We start from the raw sequence: 24,213 nt of genomic DNA, 5'->3' as shown, positions 1-24,213 counted from the left end.
GAGCAAGAATTGCACATTTAGTCACGTTCGGCACAACCATATGGTCTCAGGGCTCATGTAACATGCTGTATTTAAAGTAACAAGACAATGTGTCAGGCATTATTAATCAATTTTTTGCATTGGTATCCTACAAGTTTGAGCTTTAATCCCATGATGCATTCTTCTGAATGTGCAATCCCATGGAGATACATGGCATATGTGTTAGAATTTGTGTGTGGAGTAATAAACGGATGAAGGAAATGAGGCGGGAGGGATGGATTAAGGGATGTATGGGAGGTCTCAGCGTTGCGTTATGTCCCAGAAAAGCAACACATCTTCTTAATTGAGGCTTTTTATTCCCACATGATGTTAGGAGAAGTCCAAAAAAACATGAGATCTCCATTCTAGATAAGCATTTCAGCAGCTTTTCGTCAGCCATAATTAGTGGCCATAATTTATTTCTTGGTGTTTTTTTTGTGAGTGTGCGTGTGAGAAAGAGTCTGTTTGTGTGTTAAAAAGGGAAGAAGTAGAGCAGGATTCCACAAGAACTGAATGTGTAAGACAGCGCTTTGCTCGTGTGTGTACGAATATGTCAGTGTGTTAGTGTTTAGTGTCTTGGAGCATTGCTCCATCGCGTTGATTTACAGTTGGGCCTTGTGTGTTATCTGTTTTAAATCACAGCTTGGGCCATGAGCTGGCCAATCTCCAGCCCACCATTCTCAAATTCAGCCCATTACACTGGGTGGAACCTGTTGGAATGGGGAAAGAGAAAAAGAAAGAGAAATGGGTGCCGATGGGGTGGTGGTATTGTTTTTTCTTAGCGTTTATGTGCTTTTTGCCGTAATTCCCAAATTGATGTCATTCTGGCTCATATCTCTCGTTTTATACCATGTTAAGTCTGCATTTTTCTCTGGATGTTGATTTGTGTAATGCAAAATGCAAGTTGTCATGTGAGATTTTTAATTTTCAGTGTCAGTTGCCTTCTTTGCCAGTCAGCCTTGTTGAAATTGCTGACAGGAACTCCGAACTGCTGGTTTTCATTTACATTCTCTTTCCGTGAATTAAAGGATTGCGTCAACGGCACACTGCAGCTCTTAGAGGAACTGCCTATTTACATTTCTCACAATTTTCTGGGATAATATTTACCAGTTTTATGGCCCGAACACTAAGCTGTTGCTTGTTCTGGGTTGTCAGAAATTGTGGAGAACAGCCGGCTGCTTTTAGAAACTTCATTCAGGACAGCAAACACAAACAGGAAGCAGAATCTGTGCACTGATGAGGACAGTCGCTGCAGCTGCTCTTGTTATCACTCTGTACTGGCTTCTGTGAAGAAGAATTTGGCTTTTTGTCCATATCTGTCAACTTGAAAGTCATTTATAATGCTGTAATCTACATGACTAAACTTACTTTTAACAGATGTTTAAAATACACACACTTTCTCTTTTGGGGAAAGTACCCCACTTTTTATCATTGTTCAGGTGGAAATCATAAGTCAGATCAATTAGAAAAGCAATAGCTCATCTATATATATATATATATATATATATATATATATGTATATATATATATATATATATATATATATATATATATATATATATATATATATATATATATATATATATATATATGTATGTATATATATTTTTGTATTTTTTTATTTTTTTATTAGAATAGTTTGAAACATTTACATGCCTGGGGTCAATATGTTTCTTATGTTTTTGAAATATGTCTCTTGTGCTGACAAGTCTGCATTTATTTGATTAAAAATACAGCAAAAACAGCATTATTGTAAAATATTAAACAGCCATTACTCCTGTCGTCAGTATTACATGATCCTACGAAAATCATTGTAATGTGCTATGCTGATTTGGTGCATAAGAAAAATTTCTTATTATTATAACAAAAAAAAAAATGGTTGTGCTGCTAATTATTTTTGTGGAAACTTAATTTTTTCAGGATTTATTGATGATTAGAAAGTTTAAAACAACAGTGTTTATTAAAAATATCAGTCTTAAAAAAAAAGAAAATAAAATGGCTGCTAACGCCATGGAGCTCACATCTCCCAAAACGTTAAAGCAAAATTTCAAATAGATGTTATCTTTAATAACAAACCGCATATTCGAAGTCTAACCGAGTACTAAAAAGTACTCGCCTAAAAAAACCCTCTCAAGCATTCTACATTCTGTGACACAAAAACACTATTATTTATTAAATTATAGTGGATTTGGACATATGCATGACACTCACCATGAAAAACACTGCTGGCGGAGTGAAACAGTTGGACTTCTGATATGGAGAAACAATAATTGTGCACTATATGGAAAATAAACCTCATGTATTAAAGATCCAGTAAGATGAAAAATTCTAAGCTTCCTATCACTGTTTATAAGTCCTGTACAACAGGTTTAAATCCATGCAAGGTTAAAAAACATTGTCATTTTGTCAAAATATCATTTTAAAATTACCTCAATTCTCAGAGATCCCCAATCGGTTCACGCGAAGCTGTTCAAAAGATTCAGTTTCCTTAAACCCCACCTTTCGGTAGCATACTGTGTTCTGATTGGTCAACTAACATAGTTTTGATTGGTTGTTCCGCACACAACTGCACGGTAAACAATGCGTTAGCATCTTTTTGGGGTGAATTGTGTCTTATTCCTCTCATCGCGAAGCAAACAGTAAAATAAAAAGAAGAACAGTGAAGAACAGTCTCGCTGCTTTTTCTTCTGTGTCGGCGTATTCTAAGCCACGCGCTTTAGTTTGAATCTGAATAGCGCGTTCAGCGCGGAGGTGTGGTCACATTAGATATAATGAAGGGAGACCTGAAAAACGGACATCGCGTTGTTTTCATATGGATTACTTTATCACAGAATATCTGTTTTCGGCAGCACTTGTTTAGTTTTAAAGTAGACATGTCAAGCTTTCTATAGATATCTCTCTCATGTCTCTTCGTTGAGTATTCACGGAGTTACACTTCATTTTAATGACGTGTTTGTAAATGAAGATCAGCGCAGACAAAAGCTGCAGACAGCACACCTTGTTTGTTATCTTTATCTTATAAGTGCACAACGTTTTGTTGTTATTATGTCTGTATGCAAAAAAAAGTAGACCCTTTACAGATTCGTTTGATGTATTGCTCTTATCTGTACGATTAAAACTGAACGTTTAATTTAAGTTCTTTTCGGGGTTATCAGGGGAAAATGACTCATAACACGTATCTGCGTTAATCGACTCCAGAGGGTTAACATATAGTGCTAGCGCGACATACTGATAAGACGCTCGGGAGAAAACAAACACATAACTTCATAATCATACTTACAGGTTGTGATTCGGAGATGCATGTTGGTCCAAATAAAGTTGGTAATGAACCCTCTTTTATGGCCAAACGCTTTGAAAATCCCGCCTTGTACTCACCGAGATTAGAAAAGCAGTTATCAGTGAAATGTTGTGAACACAACAAAAGGGATTTGTTGTACTGCTCTGGTATTGTGGTAAAAATGAATTTTAGCCATTGGTTCTTCTGATCTTCATTCTTTGGCAGTGAAAATAAAACAAACTTGCCTTTACAATTAAAAACACACTGTCTCCTCGACATGATGCTATCACATCAACCAGAGCATCTGTGTGGGGGGTGGGGCTGGTCAGAGTTTTGTTTCTCCCAAGATGGTAGGCGGAGATTATTATGCAAAGTGCTCCTAGTGACGTACATAGAGATGGGCAAAAGATTTGAACGACTCCTTACTTTAGAAGCCAATAACTTTATAAATTGTGTACTTTTTGGTTTAATTACTTTGCACATTGTTTACACTGATGGACAGCTACATCATACACTGTAATACAGGTAATTTTTGATTTCCCATCTGTGTGGCTCTTTAAACCACATAAACACATTGCATTACACCAAAATAGTGTTCTTTTTAGCAGCATCATATGACCCCTTTAAGAAACATGCTCTCAGCTGAGCAATGACCGTGCATATTTTTCCATCCCTATATAGCACAAAAAGGAATTCTTCACCTCTCCCCGGATGTGTATCAAGAAATGGAAGCGAGTCGGAATAAGGGAGTCCCCGGTGCCCCTGGAAACTACCTGACACCCAAAGACATTGGACAAGGGTCCACAGGGCCATTCTACACCCCGTCGGTGGGCAACACTGCAACCATTGCAAGAGAGCTGCTGCTGAGTGGGACTTCGCCCACCGCTGAGGCCCTGAGCCTGAAGGGAAAAGCACCTGCTTTGGCCTGTGGCTCCATCCAGCCTTCCCAGCAGCTGGAGTACTTAGCCCACATTCAAGGCTTCCAGGTATGGAATAAATGAAGTGATTTTACAGATCTGTTTATCTCTCATGCTCAAACTCCACTGCTAGCTCTACCCAGAGAACCAGACCTCAACATTTCATAACATCTCTCGCGGAGCCTAAAATTGATCTGCTTGGCTTGCACTGTTCGTCCATCTGGACGAGACCACAGAAATGTGGAATTGCCTGTTTCTGTCACTGATGTTTCTACAGCCCAGGGAAGTCATTTCTCGCAGTTACATTTCCCTTTTTCCTGTCTGTGTACCATTGCAGGCAAAGGATAACACCATGTCTTTAGCTGACTTGTCTTCCACGGCTCTGTTTGTCATAGGGCTGCATTATAATTTTTATAATTGTTACATGTGACCCTGGACCACAAAACCAGTCTTAAGTCACTGGGATATATTTTTAGAAATAGCTAAAAAAATGGGTTAAAATTATACATTTTTATTTTATGTTAAAAGTCATTATGATATTAAGTTAAGATCAGGTTCCATTAATATATTTTGTACATTTCCTACTGTAAATATAATATAATATAATATATAAAAAAAACTCATTTTTGATTAGTGATATACATCGCTAAGAACTTTATTTGGACAACTCTAAAGGTGATTTTCTCAATATTTAGATTTTTTTTGCACCCTCTGATTCCAGATTTTCAAATAGTTGCATATTGGCCAAATATTGTCCGATCCTAATAAACCACATGGAATAATTGGTTCTGGAATAAACCAATGGAATTCTTATTTATTTAGCTTATATTATTTATATATATTTTTTTGATCATGCACAAGCACTTTTGTATTATTTGCAAAAAAAAAAAAAAATATATATATATATATATATATATATATATATATATATATATATATATATATATATATATTATAAATAAGTCTGGTAAGATTTTTCCATGCTTCTGAAGTATCTTAGTTTGACCAATAATGCATTTATTTAATAAAAAATAAAAATATTGTAAAATATTATTTTTACAGTAAAAAAAAATATATATATATATATATAAGCATTTCTAACTGTAATTAATGTTGAATACAGTTGCTGCTTAATTTTGTGTAAACTATGATACATTTTTTCAGGATTCTTTCAAATAGAAACCTTTTGAAAAATTATAAAAGTGTTACTTTTGAAATTTGTGTGCCTCATTGGTAAATAAAAGTATTAACTTCTCCCCAAAAAATTAAAAATCTGTCTGGCTCCAAACGTTTAAACAGTAGTGTATTTATGTGTTATACAAAATATAAAATATAAAAAACAAAGTATAACAATAAAAGTGTGTGTGTTTGTATGGTTTGTAGTGTTGTCAAAAGACCCGGTACTTCGGTACCAAGTCGGTACTAAAAAAATGAAAATGTCACGGTACCAGGTTTCCTTAAGTACCGGTGGTACAGAGTTCTTCAACCCGGTTCTTGACGCATACAACGATATGATTACCACAAAGCAGAAAACGCGGACAGAATTTCTAAATCCAGTCATGAAAATGAAACTTACATTTTAATATGGACAGTCACGGAATTTCAGCATCTGCTGTCTCAATGAGGACAGAAATACATAGACTACATCACCAGAACTGTTCTGAGTCACTTCACAAGCATTTTACCGTTTCACTTGACTAAAACCAGTGTCAATTTATAGGTATTGAAAATAGCAACCCATCAAAATAAGTTCATTTTTACATAAAGGCATTGTGCTAGAAATATTACTATTATTTAGTAGAATGTATGTGATACGGCTACTACTGTTGAAAAAATGAATAAAACTTTTTTTAAAGAAATACATCACACAATATTTCTTCCATGTTTTAATTTTAATAGCAAATCCCCTTTGTTTACCAAAAAATAAAATGTGTTTAAATTTCATTAAAAAGACCAATTAAATTTGGGTGAAATTAGTTTACTGTTTTTCATAATTATATTACTTGTAGAAAGTTTTTAAATACAATTGTAAATAAGTATAAAGAATGGCATTGGTTTTATTTTTAGTGATAAAAAGTGTTATTTTTGTGTTTTGCTTTGGTACCGAAATTGGTACAGAGAACCGTCGATTTTCACTGGTATCGGTACCGAATACTGAAATTGTGGTACCGTGACAACACTAGTATTATGTATGCAGTGGTAATGGAATTTATACAATAAATTTATACTGTTCAATGTGACTTTTTATTAACCTGCTGCTAAAACGTTGTAGATGGAAACAGGAGTCAAACTAAATGAATACTGTAATTGGCACTTTGATTAGTTAGTTATTATTAATAATCTCTGCTTAGTTGTACCTTCCTTGATCCCCAATGTGTGTGTCCTCAATCCCTACTACAGTTTAAAGAAAACCAAGCCAGTGACTGAAAAGCACACACCAGTACCCAGACCCACTTAATTTAGCAGCAGGTGCTTTTCATATTGGACAGTAAAAACATTTTATCTTAACCTGCTGAGGTTGCCTTTGAAAAGGCCTTTGTTTTTGCTCGGAGCTTTCCTGTTGTCTGAAACCTGAAGAAGGAGAGTGATGAAAACAGCAGGTTTCACTTAAAGGGCCAGCTGTGTGGGATGAGCCAACCTGCCTGTGTGAATTACTCCACATTCGAACCCCTTTCCCCCTCGAACACTCTGATAAGAATCCCGCCTGTCTCGACCCCCCCCCATTCCTTGGTGTTTTCTATCAGGAGGATTTGAGTGTATAATGGAGGAAGGCAGGAAATACGCATTTCATTGAGACGATGTGCCGAACGATGTGGGTTGGTAATGAAAACCCGAATGTACCAAAAGCAAAACAAAACCACTGAGCTGCTTCTTTAGCGCTGAATCGTAGATTCCAGACTTTCATGTGTTTGTTGGCAGATGTTCTTGTGCAAAATAATGTGCACTTATTGGCAAACGCCTTACTGTTTCTAATCAGAGCAGCAGACATGCTATCCACCATGCCAAAGGACATGTTTAAATCAGACCAGGTTTGTGATTCAATTAGGACCTGACAGAGCTGTTATGAAAGCCCCTATGAGGCCCTTTTCATTGGCATTGGAGCAACAGAAACACCTGAAATGGTTTGGGAAAGCCACAACAAGAACCGGTGTTCAGTCAGTTTCCTAAAGCAGTTGTTCTACACTACAGATGTGGTATTCATTGTCATGTGGTTATTCATGCGTCTGTTTCCTCTCAATCCTGATTCTAATCTCGAGAAGTTAATAGATGCCTTGTAAAAATAAAGACCTAGCACAGGCTCTATTTGGCATTGACTTTCAGTTGAGATTGGTTCATTCAGTTCTTTCGCTCTTGTTGGGCCTCAACTAGACACATGGGGCCTCTGAGAGGAAAGTGATTTGATTGATGGAATTTGGCCAGAGGTTGAAAATTAGATAGGGCATCAGTATATTGGCATTTTGGAAGCTGTGCTGGTGCAGAGAGGGTTGGAGAAAATAGTTTGTTTGCTGTTAATTTCCCTGTTGTCTCAGGCCACATGTGATGGAAGTAGGGCAGAAATAATTTGAGAGTCGTTTGAGTAATGCATAACATATGCTCTCTCTTTCTCGTTCTCTCTATCTTTGTGGTACGAGTGAAATGCTGTTATTTTCTGTAGTTTTTTTTTTACATTTTACTTGAGTTTGTGCCCACGTTTACCTCTTAAGTGGACTCTTAGGTAGTCCATTGTCTTCAGTCATGCAGAGATGTTCATGATCATTAGAAAAATAGCCCTAAATAGAATCAGATTAGGTTTCTTTGGCCTGTAACGATTGCAGAATCCCATTTTGTGCTATATAAAAATTAGTCTCACGTTGCCAGACTTTGATTTTTAGCATAAAGTGTCTTCCTGCTTATTCTGTACCAATTTTTTTATTGGGATAATTTGTGGACCTGCTTATTCCAGCCAAGAATCACTCATTTAGACAGGAAAATTTCACATAGAGCAGCTGTTACTACACAGAGCTGTTGTTAAAAGCTGAAAATGAACGTGGATTTTCGCATCTTCTCATTTAACAATCGTGATTGGTTCCCCCCTACCGACTACCTAATTCGAAGTGTAAATCTATTGTCATAAGGTGGCAGCAGCAGCTGTGTGTATGCGTTTAAGTAGGCATCAAAATACCTTATTACCCCAGGGATCCACACTAACATTTGAGAGTTCTCGGATGGTGGCGCCAGGCGCAGATTTGTTAGTGCTGGGGGTGGTGTGCGGGAGCATTAAAATGTATATTATTTAATCATAAAATTACTATTGCTTTCCATTACTAAGTGCAGTCACTAATAATATACATGTTCATTTCTTGTTTATTATTCTTTAGTTTTTTGTTTATACTAGTGGTGGGCCGTTATCGGCGTTAACGTGCTGCGTTAACGCGAGACTCTTATCGGGCGATAAAAAATATATCACTGTTAATCTATTCTCAAAGTTGGGTTGGGAGCTGGGTCTATACTAAGCAAGCTATGATGACTTTCTCCTTGATATTTTATATAACCGACTGGCTGAGGCCAGACTAAAATGATGCTCAGGACAGTTGACGGGCCACTACTGCGCATCGTCACGAAGGCTTATCTTTTTCACATGTTTTTAAGCCTTACCGCTTGTCGATTTAAACATTAAAGCATCCAAAAACAAGACACGGAAAAGTTGAAGAGAGTAGCTGGTAACTCGCGCGCTGTGTTCGGTGCGCACGAGAGAGATCAAGAGCTGCGTATCAAGGACAGTGACACTAAACCGAGCTCTCTTCTGCGAAGTTTCCTCGAAGTCCCTCCTGCACCTGAACGAACAAATCACAGTTTGAACAAACAAAAAGATGTGAAAGAGCCCAATTCAGCACTGCGGTGTTCTGGTGTTCAGGGCTCACGCAGAGAAAGGCGTCTCAAAACACTTAAACATCGAATTTGCTTATTTTTGCTCTTGTGCCGACAAATACATACAAAATATGTCAAAATATCCACCTTGGAAATTATGCTCGAAAAAACTGTCAGTTATTTCTTAAGTGAAAGAAAACAGTTGAGGAAAAAACTGGATGTGTATTATATTGGATGCGTTCATCGTCTCTTAAAGTGGCCGCGCCTAATTTAGCGACTGGCTGCTATAATGTTAATCCAAGAAAATGAAAATGAAAATCACTCACTGCTCTTGACTGAATTACTTTGTATTTTTAACAGTCAAACCAAAAATTATTCAGACACCAGATATAATTTTTGATATATAGCAAATATGAGAAATATTGAAAGGTGTCTGAATAAATGTTGGTTTGATTGTATATTTCATTTTTACATTGAAGACTATCCAGTGCTATATTACATTTAATTATATGGTTTCTGTACCTTGACACCTACAAACTTGAAAAAAACTTAAACATGTAAATAGCACAAATAAATAAAAATAAACGAACATACAAATTAAACAATTTCAAACAGGGGCCACTTTTTCAAGCACTTTGTGATGCATTTTGGAAACAGGAGATTAAGCCCATTTTGTAATGCACCACCTAGCTTGATAAAAACCCCTTTTCAAAGATTTGACTGTAAAGCACCAAGCTTGAGTTAAGATGCATGCAAATTTACTTTTATTAACAGTAACAAGTGCAAAATCTAATTTTGATTTGGAAAATGTAAATATTCCACTTGACCAACAGTGATTAAGTGTGATTTAGTAACAAACTGAAGAAAAGTTAGTTTTTTCGAGAGACATTATGACTTTTCTCCCTTCATACACAGAAACTGTAAAAGTCTGACAAAATCTGATTTCTTGATGATTTGATATCTAATAATAGTGATTTTATCATTTCATTCATTTCAATAGTACAAATTAATGACTAATAAGCCAATAAGTGCTCCTCTGCTGCGGTCTGCTGGTTATAATTTTGATTTGTGAGTTTTTTATTTTTAGTTTTACATACGTATTGGTTTACCACAAAGTATATTTTGGTCATCCCATTAAAAATAACATTCAAACTGAATCATTTTAGAGGAGGGGTGCCCAACCCTGGTCCTGGAGATCTACTTTCCTGCAGAGTTCAGTTCCAACCCTTATCAAACACACCTGTTTGTAATTATCAAGTGCTCCTTCAGATCCTAATTAGTTGGTTCAGTAGTGTTTGATCAGGGATGGAGCTGAACTCTGCAGGATGGTAGATATCCAGGAACAGGGTTGGGCACCCCTGTTTTAGAGCTTTAAAGTGCTGGAAATAGTTGTGAAATGCTTGAAAGTCATTAAAAAGTGCTTGGAGGTCTCTCTCAAAAGGGTGTACAAACCTTGAAATTAATTATGTAATGCATTCGACTATTTCTACAACACATCTGTGCAGAAAGAGTTTCATGAAATCAACATTGGCTCCCGAGTAAAGCTGTTCTGAGCTCCAACAAGTTTGTTTGTGTCGTGTTTCGAGCTGATAAACGGTCCACACCGCGCAGCTGAAATGTAGCGTGGTTTCACTTCGTTTGCATTTGATGTTTCTGCAAACAGAAATAACAGCACTTTTGAGTTGGTCAACGCGGTGGTTGCACCAGTGTGACCGCACACACAAATTTGCCACCGGCAGAAAAACACCTTATTACCCCTTATTTACACTGCACGTGTCTCCAACACAGTCACCATGTGTGTCATATGTCATTGCTTCACTATATCATTGATATCGTGATGTGACACTTTTTTTTTATCATGTAAAGTATTATACCGGTATTATCATGGACTGTATGATATGGCACACCCCTATTACAAACCAACGGTTGGTGACTACTGAGTGAGAACTGAGAATTGAAATCCTGTTACCCATTTTGGCATAGATTATTTATTCATTCACTCATTCAATTTTGTCTATTAAAAAAATAATTTCCGAAAAAAGTTCTTTAAGTTCTTTTTTTTAAATCTTTTTCTAAAGATTATTTTATTTTATTTGAAAATGAATCACAAAAATCTGAATTTCATTTATTTTGACATGTCCCAGTAACAAAAGAAAGTTAAGCACCTCTTTACACTTTTCAAAAACAAACGAAACTAATGAAAAGATCCGGTTCTCTAAGCTTGAATTTCTTCTTTTATGTTCCGAATAAGAAAGAAAGCCATATGGGTTTAATGATGACAGATGACAGCATTTTTGGGTGAACAAAGGTTTTCCTGTCGACTGATCTGACATCTGACAGATTGTTTAGTAGCCTTCAGTGATCTGGTTAAACTCTTGAGCCTCTCTTGGTCAGCTGGGGGACTTGTTTGGCATAAGTAGCATCAGTTTTAGACGGATCTAGAGATGGATCTTTCCCCAAATCCCCCTTTGGTCAAGCAACCGGAGCCCTGCTAGCTAACGTTCACTCCCTAGGCTGGGGACACAGAGATTCGGAGAGGACGAAAGGGAGAGAAGAGGTGGAGCAGTGAAGCCAATCTCTGTGGGAACGTTGCTCTTCGCCGCATGTCAGGTGCACATCATAAAGGGCCTTTTGTGCTGAGCCTGTGAGCTGCAAAGCAGTCTGGGAGAACGGAGAGCAGTAGGTAGAGCTCATGTTAGGGATGAGTCCTGAGTATTTTATGAACCCCATTCATCTTATCACTTCATATGAAACTGAGTGAAACATTATTTACCATAGTCTTCCACCCTGCTTGTATACTTCAGAGCTTATGAACTTCTCAATGTAAATAATATAAATTATGTTTTTCAACTTTTACTATTGCTGTGTTGACTTCATTACCAAAGTTACAGTAGGATTTTTTTCTCCAATAGTTTGTATATATATATATATATATATAGATTTTTTAAATACTTTTTTGGGGAATAAAATACATTAATAAGGATATCAGTATTTACTTTTTAACTTTTTTTGTATACTTTTTAGTAATTACATTTGTTTAAATACACTCACCTAAAGGATTATTAGGAACACCTGTTCAATTTCTCATTAATGCAATTATCTAATCAACCAATCACATGGCAGTTGCTTCAATGCATTTAGGGGAGTGGTCCTGGTCAAGACAATCTCCTGAACTCCAAACTGAATGTCAGAATGGGAAAGAAAGGTGATTTGAGGAATTTTGAGCGTTGCATGGTTGTTTGTGCCAGACGTGCAGGTCTGAGTATTTAACAATCTGCTCAGTTACTGGGATTTTTTACGCACAACCATTTCTAGGGTTTACAAAGAATGGTGTGAAAAGGGAAAAACATCCAGTCATGCTGCAGTCCTGTGGTCGAAAATGCCTTGTTGATGCAAGAGGTCAGAGGAGAATGGGCCGACTGATTCAAGCTGATAGAAGAGCAACTTTGACTGAAATAACCACTCGTTACAACTGAGGTATGCAGCAAAGCATTTGTGAAGCCACAACACGCACAACCTTGAGGCGGATGGGCTACAACAGCAGAAGACCCCACCGGGTACCACTCATCTCCACTACAAATAGGAAAAAGGGGCTACAGTTTGCACGAACTCACCAAAATTGGACAGTTGAAGACTGGAAAAATGTTACCTGGTCTGATGAGTCTCGATTTCTGTTGAGACATTTAGATGGTAGAGTCAGAATTTGGCGTAAACAGAATGAGAACATGGATCCATCATGCCTTGTTACCACTCTGCAGGCTGGTGCTGGTGGTGTAATGGTGTGGGGGATGTTTTCTTGACACACTTTAGGCCCCTTAGTGCCAATTGGGCATCGTTTAAATGCCATGGCCTACCTGAGCATTGTTTCTGACCATGTCCATCCCTTTATGACCGCCATGTACCCATCCTCTGATGGCTGCTTCCAGCAGGATAATGCACCATTTCACAAAGCTCGAATCATTTCAAATTGGTTTCTTGAACATGACAATGATTTCACTGTATTAAAATGGCCCCCACAGTCACCAGATCTCAACCCAATAGAGCATCTTTGGGATGTGGTGGAACAGGAGATTTGTGCCCTGGATGTGCATCCCACAAATCTCTATCAACTGCAAGATGCTATCCTATCAATATGGGCCAACATTTCTAAAGAATGCTTTCAGAACCTTGTTGAATCAATGCCACGTAGAATTAAGGCCGTTCTGAAGGTGAAAGGGGGTCAAACACAGTATTAGTATGGTGTTCCTAGTAATACTTTAGGTGAGTGAATAGTAACCTTAGTATTTTCATTTAGGTTACATTTTTCATTCTGGCTTTGACATTTTTTGTTTTGATTTGTTTTGTTTTACTTTTTATTGATGCTGTTTAATCCAAGAGATCTAAAAATGAAAATTGAAATGTTGAAATTTCCCAGTTTTAGTAATATGATTGCCTTTTTTTTGCTTTTTTTTTTTTTTTTTGCTTTTTATGTGGTATGTAAAAATAAATAGAAAATAACACTTATTGTATAATTTTTAGCTGCCAATTAAGATTTTCTGAATGTTTTTGAGTTTTAGACTATGTACTCTGAGACCCTCACCTTATCTCTCTTTGTTTCATGCCCATTTCAGTTTCCCCTCTGTATTTATTTAATTGTACTCTTTCTGTTTCCTCCCACCCTCTGCTCACTGCCGTTCTGTTTCTCTTTTTGTTTGTCTGTCTCTCACATGGTTTCTAACCTTGGCTAGAAATACCAGCATACCTAGATTCAGATCACAGGCTCTCAGTTATTTCTTCAAATAATGCCCATTGATGTTTTCTGACCTTCGAGTGAATCGCGGCTGCGTTTTGAGATGAATGGAGACGAGCTGATAAAAGAACTTGTGCTTGGATTTCTCATCCTGCCAGTGCTAGGCACACATGCATCTCTCTGTGAGGTGCTGCTTTGATCACGGGCAGCAGCATTCAGCATCTATACGCCAACTGCTCTGCAGTCATGCCATAAATCACTTCATAAATCGCTTCATATGCAGGTGATGGAAGCGACCATAATGCATCCATTTAATCCATTATTAATTTCTTTAAAGGATTGTTAGCAATTTATTAATTTTATATATAGTAATTAATGTATTAATATCTGTAGATTCAATATACACAGTGCCATGCAAAATTATTGTTGTTATTAAGTATATGTATGTTATTGCTGCTTTGTTAAACTGCTTTAAATTACTTTTCTTTTTTTTTTACAACAATCTACACTACATACACCATAATTACAAAGCCAAAAAAACAGGTTTTAACAAGTTTATACATTTATTAAAAAGGAAAAATTGTATTACGTATTTTGCATAAATATTCATACCCTTAACTCAGTTGAAGCACCGTTATAGCCTTAAGTCTTTTTTGATATGATGTGGCACATCTTCATGAAAATCGAACACATTTCATCTCTGCTAGATATTTTTACAGTCTATTGTATGAAAAGTGGAAGCATTTAGGAGCAAAAGCAACTAAGCCATGAAGTGGTAGACCACAAAGTCATGGAGTAAGGTCAAAGAATTCTGAAGCTAAAAATCTCCAATGCTCGGCTGATTCCATTGGAGTTATTTACTTGGGTGTAAAGCATGCTGCCACTGGACTCTGGAGCAGTGGGAACCTGTTCTGTGGAGTAATGAATAATGCTTCTCTGTTTGGCAGTCTTATGGTCGAGACTAGGTTTTTTATGCATTTAGCAGACGCTTTTATCCAAAAGCTATTATCTCAGGCTATCAATTTTGGATGCCAGAAGAACATTACCTGGCTTATTGCGCTGTGCCAACTATACAGTTTGGTGGAGAAGGGATAATGGTATAGGGGCTGTTTTTCGTGGGTTTGGTTTGGTTCCGTGGGTTTGGTCTTAATGCTTCAGCATACCAAGAAATTCTGAGCAATGCTCTGCTACAAAGTTTGTGGGAACAGTTTGGGAAAGACCCTTTTATATTCCAATATGACTGTCCCAGTGCTCAAAGCATGGTGCATGAAGACATTGGTTGGATGAGTTTGGTGTGGAAGAACTTGACTGGCCCGTATACTGGTAGGGCAGAAACTCCAAAACTCAGTTCCTGTTGATGTAATAGTCCCAATACTTTTGTTCATTATAGAAATGTTTATCTGCCATAACATGGTAATATTAATGGTCAGAATTTTAATATCTCTAATATTATCAATAATTGCAAAGCTAAGCCCATACCTGAAGTTTTACATTAAAAAAAATGGCAGTGAAGCCAGTATTATGACTGACCATTCATAGGTTTTAATCACACTTTAATTTCCATGCTGCCCACCTGCAGCATCTCTATAACCTGTAACCCACCATAGTGCCCTTAATTGCAAAGCACTGACTGATGATATGAAAGTGATTTAATTTGATGTGGGAACATTTGAGGTTGTATAACTCAACAGTAGCATCAGGTTCATGATTTCAATTACAAAAGTGGATTGATATGGCTAACGATTTGATTCAGAAGATGTTTTTGGCACTGGTACGCCTTTGACTTCCAATCTGACTCAAAAATTGGTGAAGAATTTTTTGGATGACTTATGAGGCGATTAAAGATATATTTATGTTATAACTTTAAAATCCGGCATGTATCAAATTTGTTGATGTGCAAAGGGAGCCATATTTGGTAGAAAAAGTGGAGCTTTATCTAGCTGGTTTCAGATGCTATAGATAGGCTGTGAATATATTTGCAAAAAATTTTGCCTTCGCTCTTAAAAAAAAAAAATCTTTATTGGCGTCTGTGGTTCCTTTTAAAATCAATGAAATATTTCAAATACACCAAAGTTTGTTTATACTGGACGAATGTTTTTAGGCTGGTTCTTTAAAGAACTGTTCACTGCCAGGTTCTGACGGTGGCCCAGTAGTGCACAACTCAATAAAATTTCCACGACACAATGAAATTAGCAAACAAGCCGAAATAAGCCAAAAGCAATGAAATTAGCTGCAAAACAAAACTGCAACACTATAGAAACAAGCCACAAAACAATGAAATTAGCACAACACATCAAAATTACTGCAGCACAACAGAAACAATTCGGAAAACAACAGAAACATCCCACAACACAAGGAAATTAGCACAACACAGCGGAAACAAGCCACAACGCAACACAATTATCACAACACAGCAGAAACAAGCATAAAAAAAAATAAAATTAGCACAACACACTAGAAAGAAGCATCAACACAACAAAATTACCACAACACAACAGAAACAAGTCGCAACACATTGGAAACAAGTCGCAAAACAGCTAAATTAGCACAGAACAACAGAAACAAGCCGGAACACAACAAAATTAGCGGAACACAACAAAATTAGCACAACACAACACAAAACAAAATTTCATTTTGTTGTGCACTACTGGGTTCTTCATGGCATTGCTGCAAAAATTCCTTTTTAGAACCTTTGTTTTTAGGTGTGTAGTTATTTATTTTTAGACATTTCCCTACTTTTATGTGTAGAAATGTTCAACGCGTTGTCCAGGAGAGCATTAAATGCACATGCTGAAGCTAGACGTATTATAAACAGAGACATGTTATGGCTCGAACTGCTAGTTTAGCACATATTTAACTGCAATATAATGTTATCAGACAAAGTCGTGTTAAATCCACCCCCAATATCATCCTGATAAGAATCACTGGTTCATGTGCTTAAGTCAAAGGCAAGATGTTGCACATTTTGTTTTAATTTTCTTCCTTGCCATGTAGCAAATCCCACTTTAATGAAAATAAAAAACTATCAGATGATGTATGTTTTAAACATCTGTGCCAAAAGATCTGCCTTGTGATGGAGTTTATTCTTTTTTTGTTTTTCTTACCCCCCGTACTCTGCTGTGTTGTCTGTGTAAAAAGCACTTCAAATAGCACTGGCAGAGTCCTTCGCTTGATTTGGCTCCTTTTCCATCGCACATCTCCGTCTCATACACAGTCGACATCAAACGCATCAAAGAACGGGACGGTTTGTGTCTGTCCCTCTTGCCCTTTCCCTGTTTCTGGAGCTGGTGTTTATGATGGGATTTTCATTAGCAAACACATGCTAGACGTGCTAATCCCTTATGGTCTGATTTTTGCCTCGTTCTGATGGGGCCCAGCTGTATTGCTGTGGCGTATTTGTGCGAGGAGCGAACTTTGAAAAACAAAGTTTGTCAGGGAGATGAATCTTGAGGCTGACAGGAAGCTGGCACTGATCTGGGTGTCTTAAGCTTGATGGTGGCCCACAGATATTTACTCAAAGTGACGATACTCCACCATAATTAAATGCATTAGGAAAAGTTTTAAATCAAACCCAGCATTGCAAACGGATACACATTCTGTGGTATGTTTGCAATACAGCTCAAACACATCAGATTTAGCTAAATGAATTTCATTTGGCCCAGATGTAGTGTGTTTTATATATATATATATATATATATGAAAAAATTAATTATGAACATACATAGTTACTAACATACATAATACTAACATAACGTGTGTTTGAATATATTTATGTGTGTGTGTGTGTGTGTGTGTATGTATATATATATATATATATATATATATATATATATATATATATATATATATAATTGTTAATTAGTTTAAATAATGTAATTTGTTAAATATAACATTTTTAAAGTATTTAAAACTAATTAAAATTAAATTAAATTAGTTAAAACAATTTAAAACAATTTAAAACTAATAAAAACTAGTATTTAAATATCCATAGAATTGTAATCCATAGAATTGGATTCATTTATATTATTTTATTTTATATTTCTATAAAACATTTGTAAATATTTTATTATTAATATTTTTAATTTTAAATATTTTTTTAATGTCATGTGAATATATAGAATTATATATAACTAATACTACGTTCTTATATTAGATTTAGTTTTCCACTCATATGAAGATATTTAAAGTAAGATTTTATATTATAGATTTTTGTATTACTTTTGTGTGTATAATTGATTTAGTTACTATATTTAATAATATTAAGAGGGTTATTGTAATTATAAAATAGTGCTGTTAATTGGTTCAAAACTGTAATCAAATTAGTTACTCCGTATATGATGATTGGTTAATTAACGTAAATGCACTTAATTGCATTTTTCAATATTTGAGAAAAAAAGGAATCAATTGAAATTGAAATAATAACATGAAGAACATGATCTGTTTGTGCAGAATATAATAGAAATATTAACCAAGTCAGTGGAGGCATTTATTTGTTCTCTTCACCAGACACAAGATGTTTGTATATGTCAGAGTTCCTGTTTCCTGGAGCTATAAACGCCAATCACACATTGTGCTTCTTACAAACCGTGTTGTTAACATTGTCTTTAAAACACACTTCACAGCGGAATGCCCCGTGGATCTGGCCCATCAGACCACTTGAAGACTGAGCATAAACACACATCCATGGAGTGAGATTCCTTCAGTGTGATGTTGCACTCATTCAATTTCTCCTCAGGATTCTCAGTTTTATGCAGTAACAATTATTTATTTTAAATCTATGATCAGCGTTTAGTCCAAGAAATTGCTTGTGCTAAGAAGTTCTCTGGAAGCAGACTTTCACACATTGTAACCAGCTGTCCAGACATTTTTCCCATGGAACAACTCTCATGTTCCCAAGTCTCTATGTTTAGTAATATAGATCTATATCCACTGAATTTTTTAGAAACGGTTCATCTTAAAATTCAGTTTCAGTCATTATTTATGAAACCAAAAAATAAAAATAAAAAAGCACTAAAAGTAAATCAAATGAAAAAGCAGTTTCTTTATGTTCTGCAAATAAAAAAAGTATTAAAAATTGCCTGGATATGTATATAGGTCAGGCTTAACATGATCAAAGTGGCCCAGCATAGTTTCCAAAATCCTCACACACACACAAACACACACACATAATCCTTTGGGTGTTGCTGAGTGGAGTTTGACGTGCAGAGGTGTTCTCAGAAACCCCAAACGGGGCCAGAGCTCGCCTCTAAATCACTCTATCACTCGCCATTCGAGCGTTTGAGAAAGCATAGATTGTGAACCATTCATGAGGATGAAGATCAGAATCTAAAACCACTGCTGTTATCAAGTAAAAGTGAGCACAAACTACCAGCCAAGTCTGAGGATCCAGTTTGTACTTTTCCCACAAAAGGTTTTCCAAGGTCAGAACCGCAGTGAAGTACATTCTGAAAAATGCATCACATAATATTTAATACTCCCTTCCCTCCGTCTCTCCTCTCATGCAGGTGCAGTACTCAGATCGGCAAACTGAGAACGAGTTCATGACCTACCTGACCCTCTCACCTGTGCAGATGACCTTCCACGGCATTGGGAGCTCCATTCCAGCTAGCCATGACCAGGTCTGTCTGTCGTTCAATCATTATATCCATCCGTCAGTCTGTCGCTCATTAGATCATTTTATCTTTCCGTCTGTCCCTATGTCTATCCGTCTGTCAATCTATCTATCCATCCATCCATCCATCCATCCATCCATCCATCCATCCATCCATTCGTCTCTCTGTTGTATATGTCTATCCATGTCTGTCCCTCCATCTGTCTTTCTGTCTGACTATTGTTCGATCATTATATCTATCTATCTATCCATCCATCTATCCATCTATCCATCCATCTATCTATCTATCTATCTATCTATCTATCTATCTATCTATCTATCTATCTATCTATCTATCTATCTATCTATCTATCTATCTATCTATCTATCTATCATAATATCATTCTATAGCTCTTACACTTAATGTATGCAGTTTTTTAATTTAACTAAATGTAAAATGAAGTGACATTTAAAAAAAAAAAAATAAACTCAGACAAAACATTTCAAATTATGAAAAAGGATTCATTTAAAATTACTGTAACACCAGTTGGCTGATGTCACTTGGTTTGATATTTTGCATCCAAAGCAGTGACATTCAGACATTGTCCGTGTGACTAAAGTGCCTGAAGGTTTTGGGTTTCTTTGTGATTGTTATGTTAAATGAGTTCCAGATACAGATGATTTTAAAGAAATGATTTGTCCGGCAGGCTGGTATTTCATCACCTTTTTCCCACGGTTTTTCAAGCCAGTTACTGCATTCCTTGCCGATTCGTTGATTGCTTTGGGATACAAAACTGATATTGGGAAAATGTCAAACCGACTGACACATTTGTGCTGACAGATCTGAAAGCATCATGCAGTGTGCTGTCAATAAGAGGTGTTCATTAGGAAGATTCATTGGGGAGAACATGTTGTGCACAGATATTTTATTGCATTGTTTGTTTGCAGAGTTTCCTTGGATATATCTGGCTAGCCAGTTACTTGCTAGCACAGTTTAGACATTCAGGCAATCGGAACACGCACAGCCATTATCCCCATTGTTAATGATAAGCGTGGTTTAGTGACAGACCAGACCACGTTTGATTAGGTTTTCTTTTTTCATTTTCCTTGCAGTAATTATAAAACAAAAAGAGCCCTAGGATCTGGACTGGCTAGTATTCATGAGGTGGCTTATTGTGTAGTGTCATCCATGCAGAAAAGCGGTTGCTTACATTATCTAATCTAAACATAGGACGCTCTTTTGTTCTGCCCTTCAAAGCTCCACTCTCTAATAAAGCCCGTTCTATAATCAGTAATAGGGATTTCTGTTGTGGGGACACAGCCGTCAGAGCAAACTGGAGGCAATATAGGCCATGGACTTGTTGTTGCCAAAAGCACTGGTGCATGACTGACTGTTAGGGAGCCTTTCTTTTCCAGATTCCTTAGTACAGTGGCATCAAGCCACAAAAGGAGTCAGAACAATGAACCCAGGGTGGTTCTGGATTGTGACACTTTTTGGCCCAAGTTGCTCCTCTGCCCCACAGTTTGCAGTCAATGCTTCGAACTATAATCCACTTCAGCAAGAATGAGAGCAGAGCTCTTCCTCTATCACTGTGTAGTTTGTGGTAGCCGGGGACTGTTTGTCACACTTTTCATTTCCTTGAATATTTCTCAGGGTGGGCTTATTTTCCAAAGATTTCTGTATAGGAAACATATGATGACCTTTTGTGACAACATGCCCCAGTGTTGTCAATTATTGATGCGGTATTTTGTAATGTGTAAACACAAGAAACCGCTCTGCCCTACTAATGAAAAACACAACAACTTCACATTTTGTCCAAAGGGACTGGACCAAAATCATCTGATGCAATGGTCTTTCATCTAACAGTGTGCATAACCCTAACCCTAACCCTAACTTCTCAGATTTAGAAATTCTATATAAAATCAATCTTTTAGAAAATTTCTATTTCAATTGTTGCCATTTTGGATTCATAAGTCAGCACTATTTTAGCCTATTATTTATAAATTTTGGTTTGGAGGACAAATCACAAAGAGTAAACTAGATCTTTGAATCCAGGCTAAACCACTGCTAGAGAAAACACATTTGTGTACAGTATTTGGACGGTAATCATTACTTTGTAAAATGTTTCAAGCAAAGAATTGCACTGTCAGTTAAGACTATGAGATTAACAACTATGTGGTAGGTGGACATGCGTGATCAAGGTTGGGGAATCAACCTCACATTTATACGGATGGGGTTTGCGATGCATGTGGGCTAAAGCATGTGTGCCTGGGATGTTCAGATGTACAGTCTTATCTTACTAACTGTGTAGCCAATGGGAATGTAATGGGGTCCATTGATAACTCTTTCCTGGAGATTACCAGTATGCTGTCATTCAAGACCATAAGAGAAGAGTCATATCAGTGAGTAACATCAAACTTAATCTGTCTTCTTGATTTACATTCCTAAACCAGCCACAGTACATTTTGTATCTTATATCTCACAGGATTTTGATTGGAGGTGAGCCGTGTGATGTTTCCCCATTGCAGTCCCAGGTCACTTTTTGACACGTACTCATTGGTAGAATTGACAGAGTCCTGCAGAGAGCTGTGGAGTTGCTCCTGCACTTTCCTGGCTCCTGCAGAGCCTGTCAGTTCACAGGGCCCAGGGCCCTGCTCTTTCTCACTGCTGATGAAGCCCTCAAGCCTCCATAGCTTGACGCCCCTCCTGCCCTGATCCTTGGCCCTCCATGTGCATTCCTGGAGGGCCTGGACGTCTTAGATATACAGCTGAGCGCCCCCGCCGACCCCGTGCCAGCTACGCAATGCCATCTGCCCAACATATGTTTGCATTCACTCGTCTGCCTTGTGCAACGAACTGACCAGAGGCCAAAATACATACTTAAGCTCCACGTCTTTTTTGGTTAATGTCTGTTTTGAATGCAGTTTTTTGTGTCATTGTTAGTGCGGCTGTGAAAATAGTACTTCAAAAGTTGCTTGAACTGATCCAGCATGTTGATCCCGGAGTGTTTGATTCCAGGAACGGCGTGTCCATTTTTGGCTTGTTAGAGCCTTTAAATTGTCCATGTTCTACAGAGCTGAAGTAACATAAGTGTCAGCCCACAGCGGCAACAAACATGTCAAAGCGGGGAGCTCACAGAGCCCTGCACGAGGTGTTGCTTATACAACATGGAGGCCCTGAAATTGAATGTGACAGGGCGAATTTGGCTGCTGCTGCGTGTGCACGCTGTGCTCAGCTGGCTGCTCTTTTCCCAAGAGCCTTTGCATCCAGCCTTCAAGCTGAGGCCTGGGAATAGTGCAACCTCATACATCAGGGGAGATCTGAAGTTGGCAGTTTCTGAAGTTCTCAAATGAAGACTAAGAACTGACCGGCAGAGGCCAGAAGTTCTCGAAACTCAACTACGGGTTGGCTGCTTTCTGTTTTTAGTCCTATAGAAAAAAATATAATAGCCGTTTGGCATATTGTTTCAAGAGTTGGCCTAGTCAGAAGGGATGTTTCACCCAAAATAAAAATTTTATGCTTTTAAGCAATGTTTCAGCTGTTTTTGTCCATATAATGAGATTCAGTAAGGTTTAAATCAGTGTTGGACCCCATTGACTTTCATTATATGGACAAATAACAAAACTTTTCCATTTATTAATTTAGTTGTCAATGAAGAATGCAACATCAGTCACCCATGAAACATGAAAACTCACCCCCATGTCGTTCCAAACCTTATGAGTTTCTTTCTTATATTAAACATAAAAGATGATATTTTGAAGAATAATGGTTATCAAACAGTTGATGGTCTCCATTGACTTCCATAGTATTTCTTTCCTTAATATGCAAGTCATTGGGAACCAACAGCTGTTTTGTTTCTTCAGAATTCTTCCCCTCATGTCATTTTTGTGTGTTAAACTCATACAGGTTATACGCATAAGAAGTTGAGTGTAATTTTTGGGTGAGATATTCCTTTAAGGAGGCAATAGCATGTGAAGTTCTACCAGAGTTTCAAACATCATCCAGAAAAGTGCAAGCTACAACAGAAAATACATTATTTTGTGTCCCATGGAATAAAGCTTCTTTTTTGGGGTGAACTGTTTCTCTAAAGTTTCAGCCAGATTGTTTCAGTTCAGTCTGCGGGAAGCATAAAAAGCTTGAAAAGATCTGAAAGTCTTTTTACATAACTATAAAGACCAGTTCTCCTGGTGTCCCACAACATCTTCGCTTTGACTTCCTAACAGAACTGAGATATTGTTCTCGAGCAATTAATTGTAGCCCTGGGATCTTGTATGTTTCATTATGTGCTTGTTTGTTTGCAACAGGAAGCCCGTTCATGGCGAGAATGCTTTGGGAAATGGCTCTTTCATTATGACAAGCGAGGAGAAAGTGATTGTGCGACAATCGGACACCTGTTGAGAGGATGGGCAGCTATTGACAGGCCTGATTCATGGCCGAGAGGCTGCTGTGTCTGTCTTCAGAAGATCTCCCGCCGGGTGCTGGGCTGTTTGAAGTCTCCTCCGGCCCAGGGCTGGAGACGTTAGTACAGCAGGCCGCCTCTGTCAGGGGTCTCGGCATGTTACTCAACTCGGCAGCTGTTCTCGTCTTCTCTCTTTGACATGGACTAAGCCTTGCATAATGTCTCTGTGGCCTACGATGGCACCTGTAGGAAATGTGTTTACGTAAAAGCACAGCCAAAAGGGGCTTACCTAATCTACATTGTTTGGAGGAGGATTATTTTTCCAAGGCTGATTGTGTTTTTAAAGTCCATTAAGCAGAGACCTGTTAATTGAATTACATGTAAAGGGGAAAATTCACATTTGGTAAAAAAAAAAAAATCTTGAAAAAATGATG

At 37.4% G+C, this 24,213-nt stretch overlaps 1 protein-coding gene across 1 annotated transcript in view; it reads left to right on the top strand.

The window, feature by feature from the left end:
- The window catches only part of LOC113042319 (double-stranded RNA-binding protein Staufen homolog 2-like), a 115,081-nt gene that overhangs the window by 58,731 nt on the left and 32,137 nt on the right, over nt 1-24,213 (top strand). Inside the window, exons 12-13 of the mRNA XM_026201075.1 lie at nt 3,977-4,281; nt 19,294-19,407. Coding sequence (XP_026056860.1) covers nt 3,977-4,281; nt 19,294-19,407 — 419 coding nt within the window. The remainder of the gene's footprint in view (nt 1-3,976; nt 4,282-19,293; nt 19,408-24,213) is intronic.

The sequence above is a fragment of the Carassius auratus genome, chromosome 24, assembly GCF_003368295.1.
Source record: "Carassius auratus strain Wakin chromosome 24, ASM336829v1, whole genome shotgun sequence".
Classification (NCBI taxonomy): Eukaryota; Metazoa; Chordata; class Actinopteri; order Cypriniformes; family Cyprinidae; genus Carassius; species Carassius auratus.
Note: the sequence above shows the minus strand (reverse complement) of the source record. Positions and strands in the feature narration are given on the sequence as shown.